The following is a 23,644-nucleotide window of genomic DNA, read 5'->3' on the forward strand; positions in this document are numbered from 1 at the left end:
ATAGTATATATATATTTTGTACTGCTGTTATGAAGCAGTATTTGTAGTAAATTTAACTTGAAAATCAAATAAATAAACGATGGTAATAAAAAGAAGTCACGAAAGATTGAAAATAAATATTTTTATACAATGCTATTGAGAATATTACGAAGAATAATATCTATAATTATGCAAAGCAAAAACTTATTATTATAGCTTAATTTTTGTTCTTTTTAACATATATATATATATATTAATATTTTTTCGAATTTTGTGTTTCCTTACTTCTAAGACAAATATGTCAATATGTAAAAAATACATCATCAATATTTGATTACTCTTTCTGCTATATATGTAAGCAACAATTTACAACAGCAAACTACAATATTAACCCATGTGCGTCATAGCTTTATTTATTTCATAAATCAGAGACGATATATTTATTTCATAAATCGATCGATAGTCAGTCTGTCTATTATATCACCACAAATTTAATCTTAAATAATATAATTAGATTGTTTTTTAATTTTTAATTTAAATTAGAAGTACCAATCAATAGCTATGAAGTTAAAGTTAAATCAATATCTAATAACAAAATAATAATTAATAAATAAGTATACTCTATGAACATAAAATTTGTATATTACTTAACTACATAAAATAAGAATAATAGTAACATTTGTATCTATTGAATAAATATCTAATGAGTGATTAATTGGTATATCATTACAATTCGTAGTTCACGACAAAAATAAGCTGACTATATTTTACTGCTTCATTCACAAAGGTTTAAAGAGGGTAAAATTTGCCAATGAAGCATTAATAATTCCAAATTATTTTATCTACTGTTCAGAAAACGCTTATGAATGCAAATGGGTTAATGCTGTTCCTTATATTTGCCTTAGAATATTTTCAAAAATTTTAATAGTAAAAGTTTAATTCGAGAAGAAATTAATGCGAATATCACTTTTCTAATTAATTCTGACCTATATCTCTACCTAAATTTGTAAAAAAAGTGCAGTACAAATTGCGATTTCATATGTGAAGTAATGGTAAATATTACAACAAATAATCTTGTAGAAAAGGAGAGAAAAAAAATAACTGATTTTGCTTTATATCATTTAACAATTCATACTGGATATATAATTAACGTCAACGTACTTGATGTTTCCTTCTTTTAATATTTATTGCATCATAATGACACAAGATCGATTAGGTTAACGCGCGGTTGTGCAAGTGAATCGGGAAAAAATTCTGCAAGTTTATCATATAGCTCTATTCTCAAAGCATGAACTTTGCCTATTTTAACATATTGATCTGTATTTATATCGATAAAGTTACTTGAAACAGCAGAAGAAGTTGGATTAGAATCTGCAATTTCATCTAGTGACCTTGCTTGCTCGCGAAATAGTACGGACGTCAACAACTGGAACTGTTAAATTTAAATAAATCTATGAATACATATATAATACAATACTAAAAGAAACTTTATATATACACTTATATAAATTAAATATAAATAGTAAATATGTATAAATAAGAAATTTTCTAATACCTCTTTTTCTTGCTCTTTATCATTATGATCAATAATTTCGGACACTTTAGTTTGTAAATATTCCAATGCTTCAACACTATTATTTAAAGCAAGTTCTTCGAATTTATGTTTTCTAATGATTAATTTACATTTTTGTAATACTTGCTCGTGAGACGGTCTACATAATTGTAATTGCCAAAAATCATCTAGTCGTAAATTAGGAAGGCAAGATCGTCCTGGGTTTCCTCCAAATAAATAATGAACCTATCGAATATAAAGATAAATATATATATTTTTGTACAAATATACGTAACATTTCGTATAAATTGAAAACAAATTTAATATATACCTTTTTGATTTCATCGTAGACTAACTGGTGTGCAAATCTTGGACATGGTTCAAAATCTTGCATTTTAGTCCAATATTTTTCACCAAAATTGTCATTACGATAAATACAGCACCATGTGTTATTTTTAATAGTATATACCCAAAAAGAATTCTGTACATTATCATCTCTCTCATCTTTGTCTTTACTTAAACCCTATATAGAATCTTTTTAATATATAATGTACCATTGAAACATATATATATATATATAAATATATATAGAAGAAAATAGGAATTTTCAAGTACAAACCGACAAAACATATATTTCATTAAGATCACGATCAATTGTTGATCTTTGAGTAAAGCCAGCTGCTGGAAGACGATCAGTATCTCTCCCTCCAACGTCATTGTAATTTATATAATTTATTTTATTTGTATCTACGTCGTAAGTAAAAAAGTCTCTTAAATATTCTTTACTTCGTTTACCTGCAAATATATACAACTTTCGTTCACCCTGAAAAAAAATGAAATAATTGAATGTCAATTTTATAATATATTTTTTACACTATTTATATAATAATTTACAATATCAAGAATTCTTACTGAATGAAACAACATAGAATGACCAGCTCGTGACCTAATAGTTGGTATTTCTGAAGGACCCTGTCTTGCAATATCACAAGCGAGTCGATTCCAAGTACCAGTCGGCACATGATAAGAATATAAACCAGAAAATATTTGTTCCGTTGAGTTAGCTAACATTGCATGATTTTCAGAACTAAATAGTAATTAAATATTAACCTATTATACATAAATACAATTTTTAAATAATTATTAGAAGGTATATAATAACTTACGTGTTAGATGAAACAAGAATTCTACCGCCAAATACGTAAATTATTCGTTTTTCAGTATCTATTGACATTTGATGATCAAATATTAGTTGAGGTCCACCATCAACACCAGTATCTTCTGATATTTGAGTCCACTTATTTGATTCAATATCATAAACATAAAAATCACTTTTTAAGTTTTCTGGTGTTCTATACTGTGTATCCAAATATCGTCCGAGTAAAAAGATTTGTCGTCTTTCTGGATCAAGAATCATTTTATGACATGATCGAGCACTAGGTCCACCCTATATAATACATTGTAATAATTTGGGTTTGGACAAAAAAGAAATGATTAAAAATCTTTCTTATTAAGTATATCACCTTGAATTTGAGGACTTACTACTGATTCAGTATCTTTGCATAGGAGGATCCATTGATTAGCAGTTATGTCATAAACCCATAAGTCTGAAAGATCTTGATTTCCATCCCATCCACCAAATAGATACAACATTTCAGCAGTTGGATCCAGGATCATTTGATGTCCTCCTCTCATCCCAGGTCTAGGCTCACTTGTAGATAATTTTTTCCAAACCGCTCTATAGGTCTGAGCATTGATATAGTCATTCAGTAGTCCAGCTATAGAATAATTTATGACATTTATTTGCGTAAAGATAAAAAATTAACAATAATCTGAAGTTTTTTCACAAAAGGAAAAGTAATAAAACATAAATTATCAAAATATCAATAAATGTATAGAACAACTCTTTTATCGTAAATAAAAGAATAACTAAAATTTTATTAGTAATTGTAAGATTTTCTTTTTACAGAATATTTAGAAAAGTATTTTTATAAAAAAAAGAAATAAGTTATGTTTATTGTGTAGTGTGTAAAAAAACGTATTAAAAACTAGCTTACACATGACTGCGTTGCTTATAAAACCTTCCGCCTGAAGATGATCACCTTTGGTAACTAACAAATCATACAGCATAGATAACCGAGGATCTTCCAAAGTAACGCCTGTGATTCTTTGCAAAGTGTGAACAATTTCTGGTTGTTCGAATCTTCGAAAATGTTTCATGCATAACCTTATTACTTCTCTTTGACGATACTGTAATATATATAAACAAATAAAATTTAGTTGATCTTGGATTAATATTAAAAAATAATTAATGTTTATTCAAATACTTACAATATCAACCCAACTAATAGCAGTTTGTACAATTTTAGGGTCAGTGATACCATGCAAGCGTACAAACCAAATGGAAAAATTAAAATTGGGTCCCCAAGAATGTACAGGAATAATTTTAATGTATCTACAGGGAAACAAATTTCCTTCGTGACCTAATATGTGTTTTAATTCCAATGTTTGGGCTGTGCTGTCATTGTTTAATCCACTGAAAAACAAGTTAAAAAAAAGAAAAGAAAAATAAATTATTTCTATAACTTCCTTAACTGTTTGAATTCCTTGCAGCATAAACGTGCTGTTATATTTTTTAATCGAAAAGTGTCATGTTATTGAAAAACAAAATATGTTGTCGATCAACTTGACATTTGTTAACACGATTTTTCGAAAGACCCCAGGATTCAAACGGTTAATTATTCTACATAAAATAATATTTTACCTTACTAAAAGTTCCATCATATAGTCGGGCTCCAACCCTCCATGCACTTTAAATTTTTTTATATTGCATACATGAGTTTTTTCATATTTGCCAAAAGTAATTTTCTTAACAATGGCGGGACGTTGTAATTTCAGTGTAAGAAACTAAAATATTACAATAATAAGATGATAGCAATTATTATCATTTATTGTATTTATAATAAATAATGAAACATATATGACTTATTATTATTAATTGTTTCGTGACATCTACTTTTTTACGTTTGATATAATTGTACACGAAGATTAATAGTTTAAAAAAAAAAGTAGATCATTTTCCAAACAAAATGTACGAATGTTTACCTGGTTAGGATGGTCATTGTCAGAAGACCAACGTGAAGTTTGATCTGACGGTTTATCAACAAGAATATTCCTTAAAAGAAAAACAACAAGAAAGAAAAGGATATTAAATACGAGCTCGTTACAATTTATTTGAATAATTTCAATCGACGCATCATTATTTTACAAAATATACTTTGAAATGAAACGGATAAATTTGTTAGGTTAAACGGTCGCCATATCATTCTCGTTAATTAATCGCAAACGAATTAAGTAAATAAATAAATGTATTTAAATAGTTAAAAATAAAATATGTGTTTACGTACTCAGGTACGTAAGAAGCTGTATAACTGGAGTACTTAAAAATCTTATATTCCAAAACTTCCTCTAAATTACTATTTTCGTCAGTCGCCATGTTACTTCATTGATATACAGGGTGTTTCCAAAATTCCTTCCAAGATCAAACAGGGAGGTACATTTTGTGATACTAATACAAAAATTATATCACGCATCGGCTAATCTACTCTTAAAAAAACAACTAGAAAACGTAGAAGGAGCGAGAGTGAAGAAAAAAAATAAAAAGAGAAAATTACTGCAAATATGATACTAAATAATAATAAATAAAAGAATGTAAAAAATTGCAATATTTATTCTTTTATCTTTATATGTAATAACAATATATATAAAAAGATATATTCTTTAAAAGGTTTACTGATTTTTATAATAATTCTTTTTTAATAATAAAAAAATATTATTGTAAATTAAATAATAGTAATAGATGAGAATGCATTTTCTGAAGTAGAAATATATATATATATATATATATATATATATATAGTAACCATTTAAATGGAATATTGAATAGTAAATATTAATACCATTAAAATATTTAATTTGATTACAGTGGTACAAAGTGAGAGCAATCACAATGACAATGGATTATAGTGAATTTTATGTTCATCGAATAGTTCCAAATTGTAATCAAATTAAAAATATTATTATTATTAATAATATTTAGTTGTATCTTTAACTTGTATATTTAATAGTTTGAATCGAATAAAAATATACTTAAAAAAAAAAGAACTACAAATTGAAGTTTGAAATTGATAACGATAATTTAGTATTTAACAGTTGGCAATACGCAAAAGTCGCCATTACACTTTAGCTTCATCTATTCACTTGGAAAGTCGTGATGTGTTTTCTGACCAAGAGTTTTTGACATTTTATTATCGTGATAGCAAATGATTACAAAATATAAACTTGAAGATAAATAGTGATTTTATATATTACAGGTAAATTGATTTTCATTAACGATCCAATGCAAATATGATAACATACGGCTTGTATTAAAACGTTGAAATGATAATGGCTGCATTGCAGTATCTAAAAAATATTCCAATTTCTGTAAATGATTTACAACAGATTCTTTAATTTAATGAGATATTTAGAAATATTGTTCGTAATACTTCAACGAATCCTTTGGTTATATTTATAGTTATTTATAATATACCTTATTGGTTGCATTATATCTAATAAATCAGGAATACGGATTACCTCATGGTAAGCTAGTTAAATGTGACCTAATATGTAGCAAAAAAAAAAAAAGAGAGATTTTAGTGATCGTGTTATTAAATGAAATTGATTATTTTAATCTATCTATACTTTAACTAAGTATATTTAATATTTTCTAATTATAACCTTTGGTTATAAATTTATATCGTATGAGAATATTTCTTTAATTATTATTTATTATATGGTTTTTTCTTTTTCCTTTCGTAATTAAAATTATGGAGACTTATTTTTGTCAAATGTTTTAAAGAAACTTCTTCATTAACAAAGACAAATAGAAGATGGAGCAAGAATCTAGGCGCAAAGGTCCTAGGAGTCCTAGTGCTGATTCAGACGATTCATCGCATAGAAGAAGATCTAGGAAATACGATAGATCTCCATCTCCCAGACGATCTAGATACAGACGATCTAGATCGAGAGATAGAAGATCGCGTTCAAGTTCTCGAGATAGAAGAAGAAAAGAAAGTAATCGATCTCAACAAGACTGGAAACAAACTGCATCCTCGCAGTCTCAAAGCGCTCCTAATTCTGCTGGTTCTAGTAGTTATGTTTCCGCTGTTCATAATCAATATCAGGTAAAATACATTTTTCATAATATTTGTTAAACTTAAATTAAGTTTTTTATGATATAATCTCATAGCTAATCTTTTCCACTATAACAACATGTGACTCATAACACGTCTTACGTGCCAAATATAAGAAGTACAAAATATAGTACTGAATATGGCTTGTAACTCTATGCGTTAAATCATAGTGCAAGGGATTAATATTAATAAATAGTTTTTAAAACATATTAAGTAATTAAATAAAACAAAATTATTGATCTACTATCATTGTAGGCTCCTCCACCACCGAATACGAGTCAACCACCACCACCTTTACCTGCATATAATCAAGGATACAACAACTATAACTATAACTATGGACAAGGATATGATTACAGCTATCAACAACCAACAAGTTATCGCAGTGTAAGTTTATTAACAAAGAATATTATTTTAATTTAGTATACGAATGATTGCACTTTAAAAATTAGATGTATGATTTATGATTGGCAATGTTGAATGATTGTGTGATTTCTTTATGTTTAAATTTTTTAGTAAAATAGTATAATATTTTATTTTAATAATCTGATATAAATAAATTCTATATCAAGATGTTTAAGTATATGGGTTTTCCGAAGCCCGTGTGCAATCAATGGTACTACTTTATATATATATATATATATATATACACATACGCGATAATTACATTATTTGTGCGATTTGGAAAGTTAGTGTGTCATTTAAAAAAAAAAAAAAAAAAAAGAAACAGAAACAGATACACTATTTTTCTTCTTTTATACTACAAACCCAGCAGCTCCGTCAGTAAGTATAACATTCGCGTTATTTATTTTATTGGTTAACAAAAAGGAAACTACTATAATTGACCAGATGATTCATCTTCAAGAATCTTCCATGTATTATCCAAAGTTCTGATTTGAATGTGGACAAGTAAAGGTAAGGGTTAAAAGAAGCACCATTCATGTATTTAAAATTGAATGAACATATTCATTCTGTTAGGATTATCCTCCACCAAATTGGCAAGGAAATCAGGTACCATATAACAGCCAACAACCGCCACCACCCCCTACACTTACTACACAACAAGAATCATCACGAGCTGTGGATAGTGGATCTTCTGGTTTATTAACATCTTTGTCAAGACCTGAAGATGCTAAAAAAGAAGGTATTATTTTAGATAATAATGTACTAATTAAAAAAAATACAAGTACTTTTAAATATTTATTTATATCTTTAGTTAAAAGGACGGGATTTAATTTTAACATGACTTTATTTTTATATTTGTTACCATGTTACGATAAATTATTTTAAGTAATTCGAAATATCTTTATTAATGTATTTATTAATTAACTAGTTTAATTGAAAGAAAATTAACATTTTTATTGTATTTTATAATATATTTGTACTTTAAAATTAATCGTATGACAGCCATCGCAGCTGAAGTGAAACAACAAAAAGCAACGTTAGGAAAGCAGCGTGAAGAATATGTCAAGAAATCTGCAACGTTACAACGTGAACTGGAAATTTTACGACAACAATGTGATGAAATTGGTAAAGAAGGTGGAAGAGAAAATAATCGCATAATTAAAGAAAATCAAAAACTTCAGGTAAATTACTAAATATATATATTCTGAATGATACTGTACGATTGTTTCTAATTAGGTAAAATAATTTTTAAAGTATGATATTCATATTTATTCTATATGATTTCTTTTTTATTTTTAGATTGAAATACAAAACAAAATGAAGTCAATACATAATGTAATTGATATGCTCACTGGAATTATTGGCGATAAAGTCACGGTAGATGATTTAAAAAGCAAGTTTAAATTGGAATTGAATAAACGTTCAAAAAGTCCAAAAGAAGACTTCCCTACAGGAAAATCTGATTCACCCGACAGATCATCAGCTACGGATTCCGATAAAGAATGCAAAGCTGATAGAGATGGTAGAGAAAGACGATCTCCCGAAGATTCTAAACCTATGTACAATTTCGTGCATTACGATCCAGAAATGCATTGGTGCAAAGTTTGCGATATATTTCCTAAAACGGCTAAGGAATATTTGAATCATCTACATAGCAATGAGCACAAAGAAGTTTGCTTAGTAAGTGATAATATTATATTTTAATCTTTCATTGTTATATAATTTATCGTTTACAAGTAGACTTAGAAAATTTCTATGTAAAAATTCACTTTGACAAATAATATTTATCAGTTACTAAAACAGGAACCAGAATATATGCAATTATTGATTTGAGTTACAAGAGAACAAAAGGATTCGGTTAGGAGTATATCTTTATAAGTCAAAAAATATTTATAAGTGGATGCTTTATTACACTAATGAGCTATATATGCAGGTACTTGGTACATAGTCTGATTGATGCATCAAATCAATTCCTACCAAAAAGTACCAAACTTTTTACAATGAATATTAAGAATTATTATTGAAATAATGTTTCATGCTACAGGAACGCAAGATAGTTGATATGCCATGGCATGAGCAGAATGGAGAGGGAACAGAAAAAGAAGTGCCCTATTATCCTGGACTACCAACGAAAAGAACACCAATCAAAGGTATGGTTAATTTCAGTGGGTAATTACTAATAGAATACAATTCCGTAGCTTGTGCACAGACATTGTGTTATCCGGTATGTATTGAAGAAATCTATGCATATATACATTGCTTATAAATTTTCTTCATATATTAAATACAATAAATTTAACTAAATAAAATGTTCATTTTGTTCAAACTATTTTTAGAAGAAACTAAAATTTTAAAGAAATATAATTCAATTATTTTATTTGAGTATTTATATATATATGTAACTCATTTTAATATTTTAATATTAACCTAATTTCCTAACCTAATTCTAAATAACCTAATTCATAGATTATTAATAATAAATTTATTAGCAATGTTATATGCTCTATACAGATGCACTGGATTTTAGACTACTTTGAGAGGCGCAGCTTCAAAAAATTTTGAAATTTTGGTTTGTCTTACTGAAGTTGTTTACTTTTCTCTCTATTTCTCTTTTTCTATTTCTCTTTCTCTCATATAAGCACATATTTAAAATCACCATGTATAGGCTTGTGTCTGGTATCAAGATGTGATATCTGCGAATAATATTAATGTATATACACAGTGATGGTGTTAGTGAAGATATATATTTTATATGATATCATGTTTAAATTTAATTGTAATAATTAATAAAGAATTACACACAACAATATGAGCAAGTAAAATATATATGATATGTAAACGTGATGTATTATATGAAAATCTTTGTAAAATATACCGTAAATATTTATTAAATGTACAAAACCAATAATATTATGTCGATGCAGTTAAAAAATAATATTAGTTAAACAATTACGGTATATATATGTATATATAGATATTTTCCTTCTTTTAAAATTATATACTTATGTAAATTGTATGTATTAATATTGTATGTATTATTTGTATGATGATACGAAAAAAGCAATAAAGATATTTTTTTTCATTCCTCTTTCAATTCCAGCAAACATCGTGGGACTTTATGAAGAATATTTAATGTATCCAAGTATTTGTCGATCAATATTTAATATATTATTTTTGTTTTCAGTGACATGAATGTGTCGTGGCAGAACATAAGGTCATTCTTTATGAACTTACAATTGTTTACATATTTTAAAGTTTAAGTAATGCTAATTGAAATATTATTTGATTATAGGACTACAGTTCTTCAGTGCAGCAACTGCATGGTACTGCAATCTCTGTTATTCCTGGATTGGAGATCTTCATTGCGCGAGTTTGCATCTGAAATCTAAGAGACATTCTGAGAATTTTTCTGTAAGTAAACTCAAATATACTTTAGTTTTTAATAAAGCAACATAATTCTAATTTTATATTTTTTCTCAGCGTTTTGTTGAACAAAATCCGCATTGGGAAACTGACTGGATGGCAGATCGTGAGAAAGCTTTTTCTGAGGAAAAGCACAAACAAATACAAATGGAATTACAAAAACAAAAGGATGACGATCCACCGCCAAAGTCCAAAAAATCTAAGAAGAATAAGAAGAAGTCAAAAAAGTCAAAGAAACGTAGAAACAGGAGTAGTGCTAGCGATACTTCTAGTGAATCAGACAATTCTGAATCTGATTCCGATCAAGATATGTCCAAAAGTATACGAGTAGCTATGAGAAATAAAATGAAAGCTTCTACTCAAGCAATTCTAAATGAAGAAATCGATTATCATAGAATCAAATTAAAAGGTCATTGGTCAAAAAATGTACCAGCTCATCAAGCGACTACTCCAGAACAACAACCCGTAGAACCGGATGATCGACAACTTTTAAATTCAATAAGAGATAAATTGAAGGCAAAGCAGGAAGAAGAAATTAAATCGATAAGTAATAGAACGCAAAGTCAAGAAAAAATGATAACGGAAGAAGAAGAAGAAGAAGAGCAAGAACAAAGTGGTTTCTCTAAAAAATCAGACAATTTGGAAGCATGGGGTCCAAAAGAACCACCAAAACCATTTTGGATTAAAAAAGAGGAAGACAAAGTACAGCCATTACCGAGTAAACCAATCGAATTACCTAAACCAGAAGAGATGCCTAAACCACACATGGGTTTCTGGACAAAACAACAAGTAAATATGACTTTGAAGCCATCGGAAAGCAAAAACACTGAAAAAGAAGAAGAAAGAGAACGCGAGAGAGACAGGTATAAAGATGATCGTGATCGTAAATACGATAGGCGAGAAGACAAATATGATCGATACAGTAGGTACGAAAGAAGACGAGGAAGAGATCGGGATAGGGACAGGGAAAGGGATCGAGAAAGAGACAGGGAAAGGGATTATTACGAGGAAAGACGAAAACGAGATGTAAATGAATCACCGAGACGAGAAAGAAGCTGGCGTGATAGTCCTAAGAGAAATTATGAAAAATATGAAAAAGATAGAAGAGATGATAATTCTTCGAATGATGAATCGAAATTTGAGAAAAAGACAAATGAATCAGCTTCTAAATCAAAAAAGGGTGGTGTTCAATCGAAAAAGTCAGCACAGGTGGCAAAAGGAAAATTACCTTTCATTGGTAGATTACCATTGTTTAAGAAAAAAACAGAAGAGCCAAAGTTACCTGAAAAAGATATTGCTCCATTGCCTTATCAACAAAGCAAATTTGAAGATACTCCTAAAGTTCCCAATGAAATAATTAATCCACCGGGAGTAGTACATATAACAAAACTGGCAACGCCAGTTAATTTAAATAATAATGCTAATCAAGCAAATAAGACTCCGCCAATGAAGATATTAGTTGCTCCACCACCACCTGTTCTAAATGAATCAAAACCGACGCAACAGGTTGTCGATATGGAGATTGAAGATCAGTCTGAAGAAACTGTCATTGAGCAACCAATAATAGAACAACAAAAACAAACTCAAAGTACAACAAAAGTGACGGTACCTTCTCATCCTCCTCCTCCTTTAAATCGACCACCACCATCTTTCCCTCCAAATCAACAACAACAACAACAGCAATCTTCATCACAACAACCAACATCACAGCCGCAATCACAGCCACAAGTACAGGCACAGCAACAACAGCAACAACCTCAACAACCACATATACAAAATAGGCCAACATTTACTCCAGCTAGACCTATGCCACCTCCATTTATGTCTACTCCGCCGCCATTTATGCAACCTGCACCACGTTTCCCACCTCATCAAGTATTGCGACCTCCTATGCAACCACATCCGCCATTTATTACAAATCCTCCACCACAAATTCAAAGTCCACCAACCTTTATTACGAATCATCAAAATCCTCCACCCCCTACGTTACCCTCGGTGGAAACAGTAACTCATGATATATCGGATATACCAGAGCCTACCGAGAAAAGACCAGATCCAAGCATTCCTTTACCTGACGACTTACAAGAAGCTTTGAATATTATTTTTCCTAAAGAAGAAACAGCTGAGAGTAAACAGCAAAGTCAGCAAGATAGTAATGTTATGTATTCATCTATGTACAGTATGTTAGGCTGTGTTGGATATGGACCAGAATACATGGATCAACCACCTCCTGAAATAACTCAAGCGGAAGCTGAAGCTGATACGCAACCTGGGCCTGATGATTTAAAGATGTTAGGTATCGACGAAGGAGACACGATTCTATAACATTATTCATAGATAATTTAATCTTGGCATTAAAATTTTAAAAAAATTTTTTATGATAAGGCAAATTTAAATAAAAGCCATTCATAGATAAATCATTTTAATTAATTGTCTTAATCTTAGAAACTATTCAGCTATTATTTTGCTTTAAGAGTTTCATTATGTTGTTCATTAATACTATGGAAGAAAATGTATGACATAATAAGAATTTGAATGACTATTATTATGATCATTCGACACGCAACTATTTCATGGAGGAATTTTAATCAATGTCATTTACTGTTATTATAATGCCATTTCTTGTAAACACAAATAGAGTTTTCACCAAGATAAGTTGTATGTTGTAAATTATACCTTACTAAATGATCCTAGTATAATTATTCAATATGTATATCAATATCTTTCACTTTTGTCTAACTTAAAAATTAATAAAAGTATTAATACATATATTAGAAGTTCAAGAAGACACACATCTTTATTATATAAGGATCATGTAAAAATATATTATATTTCCACTATTTAGTTTATTCAAGAACCATTAACATTGATGTTATAATATGTTTAAATAATAGGATCGTTTATTTTGGGTTTTTATTTTATTTTTCAAATATTAAAGCAAAGTATTTAATAAAATTATGTGCAATGGCATATTTATCTTATTATTTCATAACAAAATTTTATATACAGATTTTTGTGAGTTATTTTTGTTTTACGTAAGTTGTTTGCTCTTTTACGAATATTCTAAAATTCCACTTACATCGTAATAAAACTTCTTAATGCGCGTAACGACATATAATTATTTATACGAAATTTCTATCGAACAATGTTTATAAACCTAATATAGTTGGAATGCTGATCTTCATTGGAATGCTTCTAAATAAAGCATATTTTAAATACAATTGTAAATACTTCAATATGAAAAAACATGTGTTATGAAAGAATGCATATCAATATACGTATCGTTGCATCGAATAATTTAATTTAAATTTGAAGAACAAGACCCGCGCTTGAAATATTATCACCACCGCCTGCAGTTTGAGCTGCTTGTGTACATATTAATACAGGAGCAACGCATACTTCGATAGGAATGTTTTCTTTTTCTACAGATAGAGACTCTTCCCAACAAGAAACTGGTTTATTAACATCCAAAGGCATTCTTGTACCACGAGTATTAGAAGTTGAAAAGCTTTCATCCATAACTAATGATGCTTTTTGAATATCAATCTGAATAAAAAAGATAAATAATAAATAAAGATACAAAAAATGTATTTCTTTATTTCAATGAAATTCAAATATTACTCACATTGCTTGTTGCACAAACATGCCTATGAGCTGTTAAAGATGCTTTGGCTGCTGCAGCCATTGTGTTCTTCCATATAGTATTTTTTACAGTAAATATTGCCTGATATGCCAAAGTATGTACATGCATACGAGTAAGTGCTCGTGAATTAGAAATAGACTTTCCTCTTAGACGTATGAGTTTAAACAATGTTCTCATCTGATCTAAGACCGTAGCAACTCTTGGAGTTGAATTAGCAACCAATGAAATGTTGCCATAATACATGGTATTGTATAAATTAGCTATTTCTTGTTCGTTCATTCCTAAACTATCAGCGAATGGAATAACTAAATTACAAAGTTCAGAAAATAATTTGTCATCAACAAATGAGGCCATTTCAAAATGTATTTTTGTATGCAATGGTCTGTTAACCATTTGTTTATTTACGTTCCGAAGAATTCTTACACGTTCTCCTATACACACAAAAAGAAAATATTACGTACAATTTAGAAAATTATAAAATATGTAAATATAAAACTCTTATTATAACTTACATCGTGCTATATAGTATTTTTAATACCAAAGATGCCATCTTTATACATTACCTTCTCTAAATGGGTAATTATCCATCATTTGCAAACCACTGACTACAAGTAAATCAAAGTTCGTGGTAGATAGAATTTTATCAAAGGCATTAAAAGAACTAATAACTGGATTATTTTCATCATTATGAATAATATACCTAAATTAGATATATAATAAAAATTTAATTAATTATGTATTATAATATTCTATCATAATTATATTATATTTACCTATTCGCTCTAGTACTCGAATAGGGTCCCCAAATATCTCCATTTTTATATTCTAAAACTAAATGAATATCATCACGTTTAACTTCACCACCCACTACGCTAATAACTTGTGGAATCATTTGGTGCAACGATTGAGTTAATTTAGCAGCTAATATCACATCGCAGCCTTCTCTCGCAAATCTTAGTGCCATTATCGCTGCGTTTCCTCCAATAGTCGAATAGGATGAAGGAAATGTACGAGCTTTGTTAACAAGCTCATCGAACAATGTTTGATTAGGCATGTACCGTCTGAAAAAAAAGTTATTAGCATAAAAATTACAATCAAAGGGACAAATTAAAAAGACTACTTACTCAGCAGCAGCACCATATCGAAAATAATAAGCAAAATTCTTTAACAATTCTTTTTCTGTATTGATTTCTTTAAAATGCTCTGGTAAGCCAATATCATCTGAGTAATGTAATAAATTCTTAGCATTAATATATATATCAGTGCATATACCGTAACCTACAGCAACTTTGGGTTTGTTTGTAATTGAATGTTTGTTTTCTAGTTTTTCTAAACTATGCAATAAGGCCGACAAACGTTTCTTTAATATATCTTCCGAATTTCTGTAGTATAAACCAGCTAAAAGAGCCAGTATCGCCAAAAATGTTCCAACCCTTAATCGCTTATTAATTTCCATATTGAAAATCCGTGAAAACTATAGATGTATATATATGTATGTATGTATATTTCTTTTTCTCGTTTATATAAAAATTACAACGTGATAGTTCTGACAGCGTTATATTGCCCTGTCAACTTTCTTCGTGAATGCATTTAACAGCTGTGGGGCTTACAAGAGATTAGATTTGCGCATGGCAAACGCATCATAGTATTTACTTACTTATTACATTTAAATGCTATATCTAAGGAATATTACGCTATGCCTATAATGTATGTTTGTTTTTCACTGTTGGAACAAATGAAACTCATTGTTTTGTATGGATTTCTATTTTTAGCCTTAGAATTTAAAACAAAATAAACTTATTATCTCTTTAAAAAGAAACATTTTACAATCTTAAAAAAAGATAAGACGAGATAGGACATTTTAAATGTTGAATTGTTCAACCATAAAACAATAAACAAACTAGATGGAACCGCGTCAATAGTGAATGTAAACAATAATGTAAACAATGTTTTAAATATTCAAATTATTTATCTTCATTAAATAACCAATAGCTTTATCTCTTTCTAAATATATAATATATTTTATGCGTAGTTTTAAAGCAAACGAATGAAAAAGAGATGATTTTGAATGCGCTCATGTTGAATCGAATTATAAAATAAGTATTTACTTTATTTTACTCACTGAAAAGGATTGATATTGTTTAAATAATTGAGAACTAATTAAATGGACTGATTATTAATCGATATCTACGTAAAATGGAAAGAAACAACAAAATAATTTAATTGTAAGTTGGTACTGTATAACATTTTTTATAGGTTAGAATTATAAAATAATTAATTTAAATATTTTTCTTTGAATTATTATTTCTATTCTAATGATAATTTTATTTATATATATATAAGAATAAAAATATGAAGTATCAGAGAAGAAAAATGCTTAAGTGTCAAAAGCGAGAAAATCTAATATGAAGAAATATAAAATTCAGAGTTAATTTAATCAAGTGACATGTTTGTAAACAAATGATTTAATTTGTTGTGTTACTCCATGAGCCTTATTTAATTTAACTTTATAGGTACGTTATAAACATCGTCAGTAATTATTCTGCAATTACCATACGTTTCATTATAAAAAAAGAAAACATCAATATCATTGTTACGAAAATGATCATAGAGAAGCCTTTCTTAATGCAACCATGTCATAAAAAACTATAAAACATAAAAATACATACAATTATGTGATTAGGTGTTTCCAATCTAAGACAAAAGAAAAATATGATGAAAAGAGTCAAATGATAGAAATGGAAAATAAGCTTTCGGTAGATACGGATTGGTCTTCTGGGAATAAATATATGAAAAGTTCATTGCATACATTTTTCACTGTCACTAAAAATAATCATAACGTTGTATCTGTAAAGAAAGAAATTCATTTAGAAGAGGACAAACGTAACTTTCAAGCATTAAAGAATATGAAACATCCTGAAGATTTGACAAATAAAGACAGAAATAAAATAAACGACGAAGAAGCTTCTATATCTTCGGATATAATAACAACAGTAAGCGCATATAAATTATATTTATGTGTATAGTAATAATCCTATAGTTTTTTTTAAAGAGTGATCATAAAATATTTTACAGAATCATAAATCACAGCATTTAAATTCCACATTGACTAGGACTGTCGTTGATGCACATGTACATTCAGAGATCAAAGATGTACATGAAACATTGTGTCGAAGAGGTCAAATTGATGTTATAGAAATGCCATTAGAACAAACATATTTTTATAAATATTTTTTGGTTTATGAAGATCTGCCCTCAAAATTTGTGGTACTGCATGCTTTGCAAAGTAATACAGCGAAAGAAGTAGCTAATAAGCTGCTAGATATATTATCAATTATTGGAGCTCCTCAAGTTCTACAAAGTGGAAACGGACGTAATTTTGCTGAACAAATAGTCAAAGAGTTACGTACTTTATGGAAAGATTTTATCATATTACATGGAAACATTTGCAAGTGTGAAGAAGATGATAACAGAGATTTTAAAAATTTATTGAAATGTTGGTTAAACAAAAATCCTGGTAAATCGTGGTACGAAGGTTTAAAATTTATACAAATCTTTCAAAATTCGACATATCGTTGTCCGAATGGTAAAATACCGTGCGACTTATTATTTGGACAAAACATTCATCAAGAGTTTCAAAAATTAATCATCCCCAAAAATGCTGCAAACGACATATGGACAGAAGAAGAATGGATTAATGATACGTTAAATAAAAAACTAAATAACACTACTACGATTGGCAATTCAACTCATACATCTGAAAATATAATTTCGATAAACACAAGCGATACGGATAAAAATGACAATGTATGTATACTCATTATTAAAGTAATATTGTAATTCATATAATTACAATTAATTTATTGTATATTTTTATATTATTTCAGTGCCATATTGAATATGATGATACATTGCATAATAATCGTATAAACGATCGCGATGATTCTCTTCAATTTCAAAAGAATTCAAATAGTTTTAAATTTGTCAGCGTTAAAAGTGAAACATTTTTGGATAATTTACAAATGGAAGATTCAACATGTGCGGAAGCAAATATCAAAGAACATAATTCTCATATAAATAATCAAAACTTAACATGTAAAATTTGTAATAAACAGTACATGAAACTGGGACATTTAAAAAATCATATGAAAACTCATATTAAGAAACGACAATTTGATTGCACATTATGTAACAAAACATTTCATATCTTAAAATTATATGAGAAACATATGCAACAGTTTCACGAGAATCCTCAACAAATTAACAGTGATACAGATTGTATAAAAAATGATAAAATTAATAGTAAATATACTGAAATAAATTTTAGTAAAAAAGAAAGTATAGAAACAGAGAAAATTCCAAAGACACATAAATCAATAATGAAATCTTATCGAAGTAGTAACGTAGTATTGAATCATACAGATAAATGTATTAGATCTATTAAAAAATCAAATCCTATAAATGGAAGACAATTTCCTAGAAAGAGAGAAGAAAATAGAATATCAAGATTGAATGGAAATCCAACGTTGGAATGTTCATATTGTAAACAAAAATTTAGTTTTCCTAGTGTATTAAAAAGGCACATGCGTTCTCATACCAATGAAAGACCTTACATTTGTAAAATATGTAATAAAAGTTTTAAACAATTAGGTCACCTTAGTCAACATTCGTTGACGCATAAAGATTACAAATCTATCCAATGTGCAACATGTTGCATTAAATTTGAATCTTTAGATTTACTTAAAACTCATTCGCAATCACATCAAGGTGAATCAATATCAAAGTCTAAAGAAATTTATCGTCTTTTTGAGTGCGACAATTGCAAGAAGGTTTTTACAACAAAAAGTGTGTTGGAACGTCATATATTTACTCACACGCATGAGCGTCAATTTGGATGTAAAATATGTGGGAAGCGATTTAAGCAAGCTGGTCACGTAAAATCTCACATGTTAGTTCATACCGGAGAACGAAAATTTGAATGCACTGTATGTTCGAAGAGATTTAGCTTATCGAATTCGTTAAAAAAACATATGTACATTCATAATGGTGAAAAACCATATCAGTGTGACGTGTGCGGAGCAAGATTTCTAGAGAAAAGGAATCTTAACGGACATCTTATGACACATACAAACGAAAGGCCATTTTCTTGCAAAATATGTGGCAAAAGATACACGTTAGCAGATACGCTACGTCGGCACGTCAGTGCTGCTCATGAAGATGGTCGAACGTATCAATGCGAAATTTGTGCAAAAATGTTTAAACAGCTCGCGCATTTATCCGTTCACAAGAAAGTACACAACGACGAACGTCCTTTCCAATGTCATCTTTGTGAAAAAAATTTTAAACACAAGAATGTTCTTAAATCTCATTTAGCAATTCACGCTAATATTCGACCTTTCGAATGCGACATTTGTAAAGCAACATTTGTTAGAAAAACTAACTTGCAAACACATATAGCATCGGCACATATGAATGAACGTCCATATGCTTGTACAATTTGTGGTAAACGTTTTAAACAGATAAGTCACTTAAATGGTCACGTTGTTGTTCATAGTAATTCAATGCCTTATCAGTGCGATTATTGCGATCGTCGCTGTAATAGATTGGACAATTTAAAAAAGCACATGCGTCTTCATACAAAAGACAAAGAATGAATAAATGAAAGTTAAGAATTCAGAATGTTTAATGCAAAATATCTTATTAATTTATAATTTAATTCTATAATTTTAAATGCTTATATATATAATATTTATATTTCAAAATTACTTTATATTTATAAAATGTCGTGAATATGTGAAATATATTTGTAATTTTATATAGGATTGTAATAATACCTTGTAGGTAGTTAGATGGAAGTCATTCAATTGAAAACATTTTTCTTGGTACAAATATTTGGTACTAAAATAATGAGCTTGTAACACTTGATATTCTACATTATATGTTAATAAGTTCATTTAATTAACAATTATAAAAAAATATATATATATAATATATATATAATTTTTTTTATTTCTAAAGTAAATGTAGTTAGATTTTAGTATATGTTTATAATAATAATATTTGATAATATATAATTCTCTCAGATTTAATCAATGCATAGAAACTTCGATACTATTACAATACATTTTAATTCGTTTATAATATTAAATAGTTGTACAGTCTTTAATAATTTTAAAAATTTTTCATAAGACGAAAACTCATTGAATAAAATATTTGCCAACAAATATTATCTAAAAATTATATTGTGTAATAATATTATAGGAAGATATAAAATAATTAAAAATAGATTTCTTTTAAATAAAATGAATAAGGAAGCCATACAATGTTATTAATAACATTTTAATTCTAAGTTTTATTTTAATTTAATTTTCCCCAATTTCTCGAATATTTGTACTTCTATTTTTTTATTGCTTACTGCCACTATCGTTTATTTGTAATGTTTCCATTTGAAAATCAAGTTTTAAATCTTTTATTTTTTTTAAGGACTTTGATTAATCGATTTCTTAAAATAATTATATAGACATTCTCGATAAAAATATATCTTTTACAATAATATGAAGACATCTTTTATTTATATTAAATGAAATCATTACTTCATGATACTAAAATAAAAAATATAAAAAATGGTTTTTGTCAAAAATAAAGCAATGTAGTAGAACATACTTTTAAAGCAGTTCTAAGTATGCTTTGTTCCAACTTTATAGGTTTATTTCTTTTAATTAATTCTTTAAACTGTGTCGTAATGGCTGAACATTTATAATAAATCCAATTGAATTTTCGTTCCATTGTAATTGTTTGCAGTTCTTCATTAGAAAAAAATTTAGCATTAAAACTAATTTCTGGTTTATGATGAATCATTGCTCGATCATTTTCTTTTCGATAAATTTTTGATTTATGTAAAAATGAATCCAGCAATTTTAATTTATTTTCTATCATTTCTAATAAATAAATATTTAAGAGGGGCCTGTCTGATATAAAATAATGTTATTTATTTTAATTATTAGCAAATTATTGCACTTATTCATTTTTTTCTGCTGTGGCCAACTACGTTGCTTACTGAGAAATAACACAAAAAAATTTTCAAATTTTTAATTATCAATAACTAATTAAATAATTAATAAAAAATTTTTAAAAATATGGATTTCAAATTAGCAAATAGCTAGCAATTAAATGTATATTTTCATTTTTCTTAGTTCTGGTGATTCTGTGCTAATTTTTTTGCGCTAGTCGCCACAGTATTGTGGCGGCCTGCTGTCGATAAGCAGATTTCTACCTTATCCTATGCGACGACTAGCGCTGCCATCCTCACCGCTAATTCTTTGTCCAGGCTACTTTAGCGCTAGCACTCTATCACGGCTAACGACGTTTCTATGGGAACGTTAATGTTTCCATAGTAACAAAGACTTTCTTCTTCCGTTATTATAAATAAAGAAATGAATTAAGAAGTTACACATGCTCGATCAACAACGCATTTTTGTTATCCGTTCTTGTTTTGTAATAGTTTATGAATAAATAAATGTTACATAAAAATAGTAGTGGCGATCAGTGTTTGAACCAATAGAATTCAAGTTCCTGGGTCCTGCCGCCACAGTATTCTACCTACTATCACCCACTGGTGGTCCCGGTAGTAACTAAAATGAAACTGAGTAGATAAAAAAGGGGATTTGTGGGCTTCTATGTACTTCTGTATTCTTTGGTCAAAGAATTGCGTTCAATAGTTTCTTATCTGTAATTCAGTATTCTTTTCTTTTTAGTATAGTGTTCGAAGTCTTTCTGGGCCGTACGAGAGTTTTCTTATTAAAGAAATTAGAAAATTTAACTTAACATAAGATGTTTCAGCACGCAGTGCGTTCTGTTGTACGGAATGCCTCCCGAATGAGTAAGATAATTAAAAATTATACTTTATAACTAAGAAATTCTTTAGTTTCAATTCTTACATAATACTATATAATATCACTATTATGACATGTTAATATAATTTACTTATATATTTTTGCAAAGTACAAAACTGTATATTTAATTTCTATATTGTCATATTCATGATAATTAATTTAATGAAATGTTCAATAATTTTATATGTATACGCATATGTCATGCTATACTACTTTTAATTATAACGTTAATTTATTTTTAATTGTACTTTTATTTTAATCAATTACAAGACGGTCAACTCAATAAATTTCACAACAAACGAACAATTATAATTAATATTAATATTGATATAAAAAAGTAATATAAATACAGTTCTACTATCAAATTGTAATAGTAATGTTTTATATGTTAACAAGTTAAATATCAAATATCAAAAATCTAATAAACCCATGAACAAAATTCACCCCAATGCTATGCGATTAATTTGATTATAAATATTGTATTATTTACGATAATCGATTTATTTCATATTCATAGGTAACCGTTTTTCTTCATCTTATCGTCCTGCAAATTATCAACCACCAACAATGGATCGTTTACCAGTTCCAAGTGGTTCATGGCAAAAAGCTTATGATAAAAAGCAAGCATCGTACAATTTACAATTAGCTGCTTGTCTTACTTTTGTCATAATCACTTTAATTGTGGTATGTAGAATTTTTAACATTTAATTGTCTGTAGAATACATAGAATATAAAAAGTAATGTATATACATACACACGAATAACGTTCTTTTTTTGTAGGGTAAAACATCAGGATTATTTTATCTTAATTGGTATCCTCCTGAACAGAAAAAGCAATAATATACAAAATAATGTAACATAGTTAATTGTAGAAAAATTAACATTCTACGAACATCTCATATATTGTTGTTCTTTTCTATGAATAATATTTAATTTGTAATAGAATTATTATGATATAAAAGCTCTTAAACATCCATTTAAATATATTGGCTTTTATTTCAAATATGAAATAACTTACTTAGTGCAAGAATAATAAATCAATAATTTATATGACACGATTAAATAGCAAACGTTAAGACATTGTTCATGAAAATTGGTTAGGAATTACACTTGGATTTATTACTGGCATAAACCATTAAAAAAATCAAAGGATTACAAGGAAACTACAAGATCGTAAAGTTCTTTTTCTTTATAATTACGTAAGTATTTAATTATTAATAACGTAATTAGTAACGATTATATTGTCTATTAAAACTTTGTTCATTTCATTTCAAATATAGAAATGTAAGTATAAATGACCAAATCTTTGTATTTATTTTTGCATTATTTGTTTCTATGTGTATAAAGTTATCTTTCAGGAATATTAGAAAATATTTTAGACTAAATAAGAAAACAAATTTTTATTTAGATCAGGACTTTTTAAACTTTTCTACTTAGTGATCATCCTCTTTAGCAGAGCAAATATTTCCTGAACCGTGAATATAGACTCTTTCAATGTCACAAATTCAAATACATG

General features: G+C 28.1%; 5 protein-coding genes across 8 annotated transcripts; 3 read left to right on the forward strand and 2 right to left on the reverse strand.

Moving 5' to 3' along the window:
• Window positions 1-248: 248 nt before the first annotated feature.
• Window positions 249-5,051, reverse strand: LOC122517016 (muskelin). Its single transcript, XM_043635294.1, has 12 exons — window positions 4,939-5,051; window positions 4,637-4,706; window positions 4,296-4,438; window positions 3,863-4,067; window positions 3,589-3,781; window positions 3,074-3,309; window positions 2,698-2,978; window positions 2,444-2,618; window positions 2,151-2,354; window positions 1,863-2,054; window positions 1,535-1,777; window positions 249-1,411 (listed from the first exon to the last, which is right to left on the reverse strand). The coding sequence occupies exons 1-12, from the start codon at window positions 5,025-5,027 to the stop codon at window positions 1,172-1,174; spliced, it is 2,271 nt and encodes a 756-aa protein (XP_043491229.1). The 5' UTR covers window positions 5,028-5,051; the 3' UTR covers window positions 249-1,171.
• A 689-nt stretch (window positions 5,052-5,740) lies between these two features.
• LOC122517019 (zinc finger matrin-type protein CG9776-like) lies at window positions 5,741-13,248 on the forward strand. Of its 4 annotated transcripts, XM_043635332.1 has the most exons (10): window positions 5,741-5,904; window positions 6,154-6,172; window positions 6,452-6,756; window positions 7,021-7,152; window positions 7,744-7,909; window positions 8,173-8,351; window positions 8,470-8,850; window positions 9,215-9,320; window positions 10,463-10,581; window positions 10,651-13,248. In XM_043635332.1, the coding sequence occupies exons 3-10, from the start codon at window positions 6,463-6,465 to the stop codon at window positions 12,916-12,918; spliced, it is 3,645 nt and encodes a 1,214-aa protein (XP_043491267.1). In that variant the 5' UTR covers window positions 5,741-5,904; window positions 6,154-6,172; window positions 6,452-6,462; the 3' UTR covers window positions 12,919-13,248. The 4 variants fall into 4 exon arrangements, with proteins under 4 accessions (XP_043491267.1, XP_043491260.1, XP_043491244.1 ...); XM_043635325.1 differs by having other exon boundaries at window positions 5,741-6,172; XM_043635309.1 differs by lacking the exon at window positions 6,154-6,172 and having other exon boundaries at window positions 6,432-6,756.
• A 355-nt stretch (window positions 13,249-13,603) lies between these two features.
• Window positions 13,604-15,893, reverse strand: LOC122517045 (ADP-dependent glucokinase). Its single transcript, XM_043635361.1, has 5 exons — window positions 15,361-15,893; window positions 15,010-15,297; window positions 14,800-14,936; window positions 14,219-14,667; window positions 13,604-14,139 (listed from the first exon to the last, which is right to left on the reverse strand). The coding sequence occupies exons 1-5, from the start codon at window positions 15,690-15,692 to the stop codon at window positions 13,897-13,899; spliced, it is 1,449 nt and encodes a 482-aa protein (XP_043491296.1). The 5' UTR covers window positions 15,693-15,893; the 3' UTR covers window positions 13,604-13,896.
• A 92-nt stretch (window positions 15,894-15,985) lies between these two features.
• LOC122517043 (zinc finger protein 493-like) lies at window positions 15,986-19,912 on the forward strand. The gene is made up of 5 exons (XM_043635345.1): window positions 15,986-16,175; window positions 16,269-16,461; window positions 16,750-17,229; window positions 17,312-18,043; window positions 18,124-19,912. Exons 3-5 carry the CDS (start codon window positions 16,966-16,968, stop codon window positions 19,888-19,890), a joined length of 2,763 nt encoding a protein of 920 aa, XP_043491280.1. The 5' UTR covers window positions 15,986-16,175; window positions 16,269-16,461; window positions 16,750-16,965; the 3' UTR covers window positions 19,891-19,912.
• Window positions 19,913-21,932: 2,020 nt separating this feature from the next.
• LOC122517057 lies at window positions 21,933-23,431 on the forward strand. Its single transcript, XM_043635387.1, has 3 exons — window positions 21,933-22,115; window positions 22,646-22,812; window positions 22,909-23,431. Exons 1-3 carry the CDS (start codon window positions 22,067-22,069, stop codon window positions 22,966-22,968), a joined length of 276 nt encoding a protein of 91 aa, XP_043491322.1. The 5' UTR covers window positions 21,933-22,066; the 3' UTR covers window positions 22,969-23,431.
• Window positions 23,432-23,644: the final 213 nt, after the last annotated feature.

Source organism: Polistes fuscatus, unplaced genomic scaffold (genome assembly GCF_010416935.1).
Source record: "Polistes fuscatus isolate 324 unplaced genomic scaffold, CU_Pfus_HIC Scaffold1, whole genome shotgun sequence".
Taxonomy (NCBI): domain Eukaryota; kingdom Metazoa; phylum Arthropoda; class Insecta; order Hymenoptera; family Vespidae; genus Polistes; species Polistes fuscatus.